Below are 12,001 nucleotides of genomic sequence, written 5' to 3'. Positions count from 1 at the left end.
ATTTTTCACATTATTCATTGTTGTTTCAAAATTTAATTCATTGAATTAAATATACTAAAAAAAAAAATCATATTCAATGAATCAAGAATAAGATATGAAAAAAAAATAACACAATTACCTAATTGTTCTAATATATCATATATGTAGAAAAAATAAAAATAAAAAAACCATGATAACTAAATCTAACCTTATAAGTTATAACCATATAATTCAATCCATCAGAAAATTTGATAAAGTTGAATATGTGATTTCATTGATTTGGACTGCAAATAAAAAAATAAAAAATTCTAAATTTTATTTAGAGAATAATAATTAATAACACAATTACACAACTAAATTTTGAAAGAACAAGTCCAAAAATAATTTTGATAATAATAACTAATAATTTTTCTAATTAAATTATAATATCAAATAATAATCGTAAAATTTAGATGATAAAAAAAATATATTAGATTACCTATCTGCCGCACTGTGTTGAGTCTCTGTCTATTGTTAACTCCGCTTGCCGCTTGCTTTGTTTGATTGTGGAAAATATTTGAAGACTGAAGATGTAATGGAAACAATCTATTTGTTTGTGTAAAGTCAAAAGTATGATAGAATATCTTGGTGAAATGTGTTTTTTTTTTTTTTTTTTTTTTTTTTTTTTTTTTTTTTTTTTATAAAAAATGGAAAAGAATATAATATTTTGGGAAAATGAAAAAATATATATATCATATTTTCTGAAAAAGTATAAATTGATAGATAACCGTGAATGAGCTTTTGGTTATATATATATATACACACACACGTGCACCGTCAAATTTTAGAGGCTTTTGGTTATATATATATATATATATATATATACACATACGTGCTTTGTCAAATTTTAGAGAAGACAATTACACAAATACAAAAATCTTTCCATATAAAATTTTAAAAAATTAAAAATTTTGTGGGGGCAACTACCCCCACTTGTCCCCATGTGGCTACGCCACTGTTGACGGATGAAACTCATAAAAGAAAGAAAAGAATGTGCAACAAAGCTCTTGTTTGGCGTGTGTTATGATAGTATTTTTTTAATATTAGTATTTAAATTTGGACTCATATTATACTTGATCGGTTGATATTGGTTTGGAATACTTCATAACATATTAGATTTTTTTTGCCCAATTTCATATCACCACATTGGTGATATTGTGTATTTTGGTATCGTAGCCCAGAAATTAAAGAAAATTTTCAAAATAAATTTTCATTATCAAACATGGTTCCGATTTCTATCCAAAACACTCCTACAACAAAACGGTTGTTTTGGTATTAACAAAAAGTACAAAGCCTAAAACACATCGCGTGCCAAATAGCCCCTAGTGTATCATAATGTTTTAGGACCTTCTAGATCCAACAGTGACATTCATTTTTCTGATTTTTTTAACTAGTGTTATTTTTCATTAGTGAATATATTAAAAAATGAATATTATTACTATATTTAGTTGAATTTTACCAAAATGCCGCAATCAATGGGTAGGGGAAAATGTGGTGTCTACATAGTTAATATTAAAGGAATATTCATATTATATGTGAAAGAAACTCTTTCAGAAAAGGTTTGATTGAAAAGGAAATATATAAATATGTGATAGAAATTCTTTTAAAATAAATAAATGACAGAAACTCAAAATAGGAATAGATTATTGGGATAAATAATATTATAAAAAATAAAAATATCCTAATGAATGATAAATTTTTTTATTGGTAATAAATATGCTGTCAATCTTCTAAAACTAATTTACTTGTATTCAAAAGTGTAGAGATGTATAAATTATAGATATAGACTGTACTATTTATTGTTTTGTTAATTTTGGAAGGAAAAATTAGTTTTTAATGACCAAAATTAAAGATAATAGCTTTGAAGGAACGATAAAGTTGGAAAAAGATAGGATAGTTATCAATCTTGAAATTTAATTGCTTTTGAATTTTTAGGTATATTAACTAGGAAAAAAAAAGAAAAAAAAAAAAAAAGAGAGAGAGATTTAATATGCGAGCACATCAAATTGTCCTCTCTGTTTGAATAACTCAAATTTTCTGCCCCGAGACGAAGAATAACTATACACCACTGTTTTATTTTTTATAATATTATTTATTCCAATAATCTATAAAACAGATACACCACTGTTTTAACAACTATCAATTAGGCCACGCTAATGCCATGTTGTTATTTAGAGAGAGTTTGAAATTACAATATAATTAGGGAATAAGTTTAAAAAACTAAATTTTATTATTAAAAATACATTATAAATAAAAGAATAAATAAATAAATGTTATAAAACTTAAAAATATGATATAAATAGTTTGTTCTTTTTATAATATAGATATAGGTAATGTGTCATACTGTGTCATTAGTATAATATCATATTCGTTTCTCTATCCATATTCGTATTTTCGATAAAAGACGTGCCAAAATATTTGAAGAAGCCTAATCCATTCCGAACAATGTATACATGATTCTCTTATTGGGCCCGTAACTCGTGCGGCCCAACCCACCCCCAATTATCGGTCCATTTCAATTATCTTCACCAACAGAATCCGAATTTGGCGGGAACCACGTACACGACAAGAGTATGTATAACTAATTTAACTGATTTCATTTATTCGGAAATTGAAGCAAACAAGTTCACGGAACCTTCAAACCCTAGAAACGAAATTGAAGCAAATAAGTTCACGGAACCTTGAAACCACCTTCCTAGAAAGAGATTCACCATAAAGAGATTAAAAAAGCGCGGAAGAAACTAGTTGAAAAAAAGAAAAACACACACATTTTCACCCAACAATGGTTTCGAGAAACCATCCATACGGAGAGGAAGAATTGGGCAGAGCGGCGATGGTTCACGTGCAACCGCGGCGGAAGGGTATTGGGACTCGGGTGTGGCTGGTGGTGTCGGAATCGGGTGATTTGCGGCTGGAGGAGGTCGGAAAGCACTCGATCATGCGGAGGACGGGGCTGCCCGGGCGTGATCTTAGGGTTCTGGATCCGATGCTGTCGTACCCTTCGACGATTCTTGGGAGAGAGAGGGCGATTGTCATCAATTTGGAGCACATCAAGGCAATCATCACAGCCAAGGAGGTCTTGATGGTTAATACTACCAACCCTTTGGTTGTCCAATTCGTGGAGGATCTTCAGCACCGGGTTTCCGGTTCCAATGCCGTGCCCAATCAGGTTATCTTTGTCACAATTTAATTTTCTATTGCATGTATTACCATTATTTTTGTGCTCATTATATATATATATATATATATATATATATATATATGTAGTATATGTATTATGTATTATGGTTTTATTTAGTGGTTGTAAATGTTGTTGCAATACTTGTCAAGTTGGAGTTGCAGGATGAGGGCAAGAGAGCATCATGTGGCATGTGATATATACACATTACACACACATATATGTGTATATATGTATATCTCTGCTTTGACTGTTATTTCTATGAAATTTTCTTACTTGGTTCCTTGTTCCAGACAAAAAATCTAGACATGGTTTCATAGACTTATGATACATATTCCTATAAGATTTATAGAACTTATTGAGGACATATATAAGGATACCAAAACTAGATTTCTTACCGTATGTGGGGGGAACAAATGATTTTCCTATAAAGGTAGGATTACACTATTATTTAGGGTAATCTTTATGAAATTAATTGTGGCCACTATTAGCAAGACAAATAAGAGAGAATAGACTTAGGTGGTGTGGACATATTCGATGCAAATTTTGGTTTTTATAGAAGGTAAAAGATAAAGAGTTCGACCAAAAGTAACATGGAATGAAGTGACAGAAATGATTTTAAGAAATTAAATCGAGCTGGATTAATGGCTTATGTTAGAAAAGATTGGAAAAATATGATCCATGTGGCCAACATCGTTCATACGGGATAAAGGCAAGATTGATGTTGGTTCCTTATTCTAGGACTGTGTTTATTGAGGATCTCTCTTTGTGCTTTTGCGAAAGTTATGCGCACTGCTAGAGAGGATTCAAATTGAATGAGTTTGGTCCCATTTTGGGTTTATGTAAAGATATTTGCTTAATTTTAAATTTTTTTTAATAAAAGAAAACTTCATTACCCTTCACATTCATGATGGAAACAATTTATTTGTATTTTTTTTTTTTTTTTTTGTATTTAATAGTGAAAAAATTTCAAACCATAAATTGTATTTAAAATTGATTCAATATAATTTTCAAACCATAAATTGCATGATTCAAAATTTATTAAAATTTATTTGTATTTTTTTTTTGTATTTAATAGTGAAAAGTTGAAGTGGTATAAAATTGGTTAGGGTTATATGATTCAATATAATTTTCAAACCATAAATTGTATCAAGTTCTTTATTTTTAAATCATTTTTTATATTTATCGTGTGTCACAAGTCCTAACATACATTTTAATTCTCAAAATGAATCCGTGAACAGAAAATAATAAGTGAAACTGTCGAATGAAAGGCAATAGTGTTTTAGTAATAGTCATGTGCAGGAAAATGCAAGTGTCAAAAATTCTTTACCATCAGAATTAAAATTGAAATAGATATAAACTTTAGAATATGATGTTCCATTTATAATTTCATTGATTAGTGAAAGTAGAACATAGCAAAATTTGAACTTTAAAATTTCCCAGTGGTGTACATGTGGTATATTATCACATGATTTAGATTTTAAGTTCTAACCTATCGGGAATTCGTCTTTCAAAAAATTTGCCTATAATTATGAATTTCACGCCTCTTTAGAAAAAGTTTAGTATAACAATCATACTCCCATTAATGTAAAGGCCAGAAACAAGTCATGTTAGATTATAAACACTATAGAAAGATTCTTTTACATGCTCTCTTCAATCTAAATTAAAACTAGACAGAACATTTACAGAAAGAACTATTAATATTATTTAGAGAGAGAAAATACTTTTCTTCTCTTTAATCTATATGCATCTTTAGAGAAATTTTACAAATTTTATGTTTATGTTAATCATTCTATAAAAAGACAAAAACCGTCCATATCTTCATGAGACATGTTTTATCACGTATCGTGTAGTGTATCACATGTGTATTATAAGATATATTTTAGGTGGGACACATAGAATGATAGAACAGATATTATTGATTTACCTCTAAAACGTATTGAATGTCATGTGATGTATCGTCATCACAAGGTACTACGTCCTGGATGGATCTTTCATAAATGGGATGTTTAGACATTTTATGGATATATAATCAATTCACTGTAAATCACAAGGCTTGTAGAACCATATAACTCACTTTTTCAGGCATTTGAACAAGTTTATTTTTTCTTGTTTTTTCGTTTACTAAATATATGGGCTTGTGCAATGTAACAGTTTAGGCTTCCATGAAAAGAAAGGGTACCATGTTAGTGGTGTCACTAGTCATTATATTTTGTCCATCTATTTTAGTGGGTCCTGTGACTACGTCTCAACATTTAATTAGTTGATGATACCCTGTCATGTATCACCGGTGCATTAAAGTGTTTTTTATTTTTTATGAAAGCACCTTTTCAAAAAAAAAATTGAAAATCCATTTATTTATGATAATGGCTGCAACTTTTGTAATGACTTCCTTGAGGTCAACTTTTGTGTTTAAATGCATCACAACAAAACGTTTCAATTTTCAGACGTTCAAATATTCTTTCTTTATACCTCTTTTAGTGAAATATTAGTTGGAAAGATGAACTGCTACATATATATCTAAGATGCTTAATAATTGAAGAAGCTAAGTATATTTCTGGTTGACAAATATAAATAATTCAGTAAGTTAAATACTTCATTGCTTCTCTCTATAAAGGCAAATGATAGCATTGGCGCAGACGCAGAGGATAACATTGCAAAGAACAACCCTATTAGCATGAAAGAGGCTCCAGTAGCTGCTGGTACAAAATTATTACCATTTGAGTTTAGAGCACTTGAAGGTTGTCTTGAGTCTGCTTGCAGATGCCTTGAGTCTGAGGTATGCAGTTCATCATTTTATCTTTCTTATCACTTCTTTTTCCTTAAAACAACAGTTCCTCTGACTAAAATCATTAAGCTGAATTTGGGAGCACCAAATCGATGCATTGGAATTAGAATCGGAGGAATTTAGTTTAAAGTTGAAAGAAATTTTGAACTAATTTTTTTTTTTTTTTGATAAGTAAAAATAACATTAAATTTTGAACTAAATTTTCTCCAATTTCAATTCCAAGGATCCAACTTGGTGCTCCCACACACGACATTATATCATTCATGCGCAGCACTGTGAATAGTTCCTTATCATCTCACTTTTTGGTAGGTACTTGTTGGATGAGAGTATGATTTTTTTTTAAATTTTCAAATTGTAAATGTCAAATTTGCGACTTAAATAATTAAAATGTAAATGTCAAATTTGCGACTTAAATAATTAAAATAGTTCCATATGGGCAACTGGGGCAAAATTGGCCAGATGTTACAGTACAATTGAAAAATGGAGATGCATGCATTTTATACCCTCACATAAATGAAAGTTTGAATCATTCAATTTATCGTAGGAAATTGGAGTTTTAAATTGTAAAATGGTTTTTATAGGAGGCTGTCCTTAACTATATTCAAAAGGAAATCAGACAAAGCACTATAAATCGTACAAGACAGCATGTTTAGAATTCCCTTAGACGGTGAGGTTGGTAAGAGTAGACGGTATACACATGGAAAAAATACAAATGCACACGTATTCAAAGGATGAACTAGCATTCCTGCTAACTTCAATAATAGTATAAAACATGATAATAATATCAACTGAACCTATTATAATGATGAACACTAAAAAAGTTCTCAATAGAAGGTCTATTGACCGTTACAAACACCTCAACCATTACAACACCGTCTTAAATGTCTCAAAGTATCAAATATAGATTTTCAGAAAAAGAATATAAATAGTGTCTACATCAGAATGTAAATAGAAATATATCCAGAGTTTGAATCAAGGTCATCTGAAGACATGGTATCTACGTCCTTTCATCTGAAAAATGATAGGGATTGTAACAAGCTAGATAAGAAATACACCTATTCCTAAAATAGGTCATTAATCTACTAGTCACCATTTAAGGAAGATAGAAATTGTAGTTAAATCTTGGTTATTTGTATCTTTAAATGGACTAGCGTAAGCATGTTGTCAGCTGGTGATTTACATAGGTTTCAAAATCGTTTAATCCCTAAACCTTAGGACACAAGACACAACTATACTGTCATTGTAACAAACTTTTTCTTCATCTTTAACATAGAATAAATGACGGCACTATGCTTATGTACACGTCACTATGTGCGATTTCACCCCACTAGGGGCGATTTGTGAGGCGATCTGTGTTTTGGTTGTTTGGAATGAAATCTTTTCTGGACATCGCAAGGTTACCAAGAATTTCGCTTGGGGGAGATGTGAAGTCAGCGGTTCCTCATCGCGGTCCGTCGTTGTATATCGACGGGGAATCCGTCAGAGGAAGGATATCTGTTCTCTCCTCTTGTTTGGTAGGAAAATTTGACAAGGAAGTGGGGAGTTGCGATCGCGTGAAAGAATGGGCAGCGAGGGCTTGGAATACGACTTGTGGAGTGGGGGTTTCATCGTTATCCGATTCAATGCTTCTTTTCCGGTTTCCTTCTCAGGCAGAGGCCAAACGTGTGTTGAAAGAAGGGCGAAGACAATGGGGTTCTGCAACTTTGAGGATCGATGTGTGGTCCTTTCGTGTTGGTTGCCGTGGCGTTCTCAGTGATCAAGGTCTCAAGCAAATCCGGTTGTTTGGACTTCCATTACATTTATGGTGCCATGCTCTGTTCGTCGAAGTGGGAGAACTTTGTGGTGGTTATGTCAGATCTGACGCGGATGAGACCAGGGATGCTGAAAGCGTTCGGATAATAGTACGAGTTGGTCGTGATTGTCCGAAGTTTGTGTATATCAACGACGACACTTTCTGCTACAAGGTCGCGATTTGGGAAGAAATTTCGCCGGAGCTTGTTCCTTCAACGGAAAGTCTTGAAGGCAGTGACGGATCTCATCTTATGTCGGAAGAAAAATGGAACGAGCTTCTTAGCAAAGGTGAAGAAGGGATTCTCGAAATTCAACAGTGGCTGAAGGATCGTGAAATTCAGCAAAAGGTGAAGTTTATTGGAGGTAGACGACGAGGTGAGATTCACACGCCGAGCAAACGCGTCGTTGATGAGCAACACCGGTGTACACGTGGTGAACGGTGGGCTACCCCTTCAGATTCAGCTTTATCCTTATCTCTTGAAGATAAGGTAGGGAAGGATTATTTTCGGGCTGATAAAGGTTTTACTTTGGGCCATAAGTTATCAAGACAGGTTAGGAAATTTGGGCCTGATAATCATGGGCTCATTCAATCTCAACCTTACAGAGCATATTTGGGTTCTGGGCCTGTTAGAAGAAGACTACAGAAAGGGCCACTAAGATTTGGTCAAACTGGGCAACTCCAAACTGGGCCTCTCAAGTCTGGGCCTATTAGAAAGGTACGAAAAGGGCCTAACTCATTATCTATCTCACTTACAAACATCAAACCTGGTCCTAATGAATCACAAGCCCATACCAAACCCTCTAATATTTGGATGAAATCCGAGAGGAGATTGACGAACGTCGGACGCCATGGATCTCGGTGGACTCGGAATGAAAAGCAGAAATGGGTCGCACGTTCTCGCACTTCTTCTCCAGGTTTGAGTCCTAATCTTTCTCTCAACACTCTTTCTACTTCTTCTCCTTCTTCTTCGGGTAAAGTGGCTAGCGACAGGAATGTTGTTGAGAATGTTTCGGGTCAACAGAGAAGTATCATTGGGATTTCGACTTCTAAATCAGAGTTGGACGTCTCAAAGGTTACTACCGAGAGTACGGATTTTTTCAATGGAGTGACAGTTTGTGTTGGAAAAGATTTGCACTTCAAATTGAATAATGATTCAGCCGTAGCTTTGCTTAAAGAGCTTCGGCTATTTACTTCAGTTAAAGGTTTGAGCAATTTTTCATCTGAGCATGAGGAGTTTTCAGTAATCCCATCCAAAGAAGTTAATGCTTCGGAAATAGAGGGGATTTTACATGAAGGAGAGGTTGATGTTGCTCTTCAGCAGCACCCTTTTAACGTATCTTTTTCCGGGACAGATCCTGTTCACGATGAAGTGGACTTTATGGAACCTTTGGCTGTTGTGCGGCCTGATTGTTTGGAGACAACCACTGATCTGGGCATGGAATGGGTCATCGAGAATGTTAGAGCAGTTAGTGAAGCTTTGGGTGTCTCTGCAGAAGGTTATGAGGAACAAACCCTGTGTATTCTCCACGAAATTATTGCAGGAAATGGTAGCAGTGAACCTATTCGTGACACAAAAGAAGTCAAAGTCAGAAATTCACATCGGAAAGGCGAACAGGAAGTGAAGAATTTGATTTCTTGTGTTAACTACAATGGAAAGAATGGGTCGACCAAAGAAAGGGGGAGAACCAGGAGTGGTAAAAGGGGAGGAGGTGAATTGATTGTTTTTGGTTCTTCATGAAGCTACGACTTATAACATGGAATGTTCGTGGTCTTAATGACCCGAAAAGAAGAAGAGTTATCAAGGTCGCTTTGAGGAAGTAGAGTGCTCATGTTGTCTGCTTACAAGAAACTAAATTGGCTGATATTACTACTGAGATTGTCAGGAGTCTTTGGGGATGTAGGTTTGTGGACTTTGAAGTTTTAAATGCAACAGGCACTTCAGGTGGTATTCTCCTCATGTGGGATCGTAGATGGTTGTCAAGTTTGAATTGTTGGAAGGGTATTTTCTCGGTGTCATGCATGTTTCAGATGGAAGTAGACAATTTCAAATGGACGTTTTCAGGTGTGTATGGGCCTGTTACTGATAGTGATAAACCAGTCCTGTGGGAAGAGCTTTGCTTTGTTAAGGACTTATGGTCATTGCCTTGGTGCTTAGGTGGGGATTTTAACTCTGTTAGATCCCCATTTAAGAGATCCACAGGAGGTAGGTGGTCTTCAGAAATGACCATGTTTTCAGAATTTATTGACAATAATTTTCTTATCGATCTTCCGTTGGAAGGAGCGGCTTTTACTTGGTCTAATGGTAGGGAACCAGTTACTTTTTCTCGATTGGATCGTTTCCTGATTTCTGGGGCTTGGGAAGAGCATTTCCCGGATGTCTCTCAGGCTGTGTTGGTTAGAGTCACATCTGATCATGTACCTCTTGTTTTGGATTGTGGTGGTTTGAGGTCTAGACGCACTCCTTTTAGATTCGAAAACATGTGGCTTAGATCTGAAGACTTTCAAGGGAAGGTTCAGTCTTGGTGGCAAAAAGGGTCTTTCACAGGCTCTGCTAGTTTTGTGTTAGCTAGAAAGCTTCAGTTTCTTAAAACTGAGCTTAAGAGATGGAATAAAGAAGTTTTTGGGAATCTTGAATGGAAAAAGAATAGAGCCCTTGCTGATATTGCTGAGCTTGATCGTTTAGCTGAGGTGGGACAGAGTAGGGAGTCTTTACGCTCTCAAAGAGCCTCTTGTTAAGCGGTTTTTGCTGAGATTGCTCATATGGAGGAGATTTCGTGGCGTCAAAAGTCTCGGGCTTTGTGGTTAAAAGATGGTGATCAGAATACAAAATTCTTTCATAGACTGGCCAATGCTCACAGAAGGTGTAATCATATCGGAAGTATTCGGGTTAATGGTTTTGATTTGTGGAGAGAAGAAGATGTGCGCGGAGGAATTGCTTCTTTTTACCAGCAGCTTTACACTGAAACTTTGGATCGAAGACCTACTCTAGATGGTCTTCCATTTAATACTATTTCTGCGATGGATAGGGATAGTATTGAGATTCCATTCACGGAAGAGGAAGTGCTTAAGGCACTTTCTAGTTGCAACGGGGACAAAGCACCAGGGCCAGACGGATTTACTATGCGCTTTTTTAAGGAGAGTTGGGAGGTGGTGCGAGAGGAGGTGATGAGTACTTTTCAGGATTTTTATTCTCATGGCACATTTGAAAAATCTTTGAATGCATCTTTTATTGCTCTCATCCCTAAAAAGGGCGGTGCATCTGATATCAAGGATTTTCGGCCAATTAGCTTAATCGGATGTATGTATAAGCTTATTGCCAAGGTTCTTGTTTCCAGGATGAGTAAAGTGTTGGATGGTCTTATCTCAGAATCGCAGAACGCTTTTGTTGGTGGAAGGCAGATTTTGGATTCTGTTCTTATTGCTGGGGAATGTGTTGACTCTAGATTAAGAAGCGGGGTTCCTGGCGTTTTGTGTAAGCTTGATATCGAGAAAGCTTATGATCATGTTAATTGGAAGTTTGTTTTGTATCTTCTTCGGAGGATGGGATTTGGTGATAGATGGATAAAATGGATTGACACTTGTATCTCATCAGTTATGTTTTCTGTTCTTGTGAATGGCTCTCCTGCGGGTTTTTTTGCTAGCTCACGTGGTCTGCGACAAGGTGATCCATTATCTTCTTTTCTTTTTCTCATCGTTATGGAAGGTCTGACTAGATTAATGAGAAAAGCGGAAGATTTGGGTTACATTAGGGGGTTCAGAGTTGGCAGAGATGTTGATCATCAGATCCAGATTTCCCATCTTTTATTTGCTGATGATACTTTGGTATTTTGTGATGCTGATATTTCTCAACTCAGATATCTGAGGTGCACTCTTGCTTGCTTCCAAGCAGTTTCTGGACTTAAGATTAATGTCGGAAAGAGTGTGCTTGTTCCAGTGGGGGATGTTCCAGATATTTCCTCCTTAGCTGCTGTTTTAGGGTGCGGAGTTGGTTCTTTTCCTCTTCCTTATTTAGGATTGCCTTTGGGAGTTTCTTCTACTCTGGTTGGGAATTGGGACTCAGTGATTAATAGATATGAGAAAAGATTAGCAGGATGGAAAAAGCAGTATCTATCTAAGGGTGGGAAAGTCACACTTATAAAGAGTACTCTTTCATCCCTTCCTACCTATTTTTTGTCTTTGTTTCAAATTCCATGTTCTGTTGCTGATAGAATTGAAAAAATTCAGA

General features: G+C 35.0%; 1 protein-coding gene across 1 annotated transcript in view; it reads left to right on the top strand.

Annotated features, from left to right (window-relative positions):
* Positions 1–2,654: 2,654 nt before the first annotated feature.
* LOC132303195 (magnesium transporter MRS2-F-like) overlaps positions 2,655–12,001 on the top strand; it is a 24,780-nt gene continuing 15,433 nt past the window's right edge. The window contains exons 1-2 of the mRNA XM_059800357.1: positions 2,655–3,187; positions 5,814–5,975. Coding sequence (XP_059656340.1) covers positions 2,801–3,187; positions 5,814–5,975 — 549 coding nt within the window. The 5' untranslated portion in view covers positions 2,655–2,800. The remainder of the gene's footprint in view (positions 3,188–5,813; positions 5,976–12,001) is intronic.

Source organism: Cornus florida, unplaced genomic scaffold (genome assembly GCF_030987335.1).
Source record: "Cornus florida cultivar Cherokee Brave unplaced genomic scaffold, ASM3098733v1 CherokeeBrave_3.0.0_Hap2_Chr04, whole genome shotgun sequence".
Classification (NCBI taxonomy): Eukaryota; Viridiplantae; Streptophyta; class Magnoliopsida; order Cornales; family Cornaceae; genus Cornus; species Cornus florida.
The sequence above is the reverse complement of the archived record's forward strand: the minus strand, read 5'-3'. Positions and strand labels throughout refer to the sequence as shown.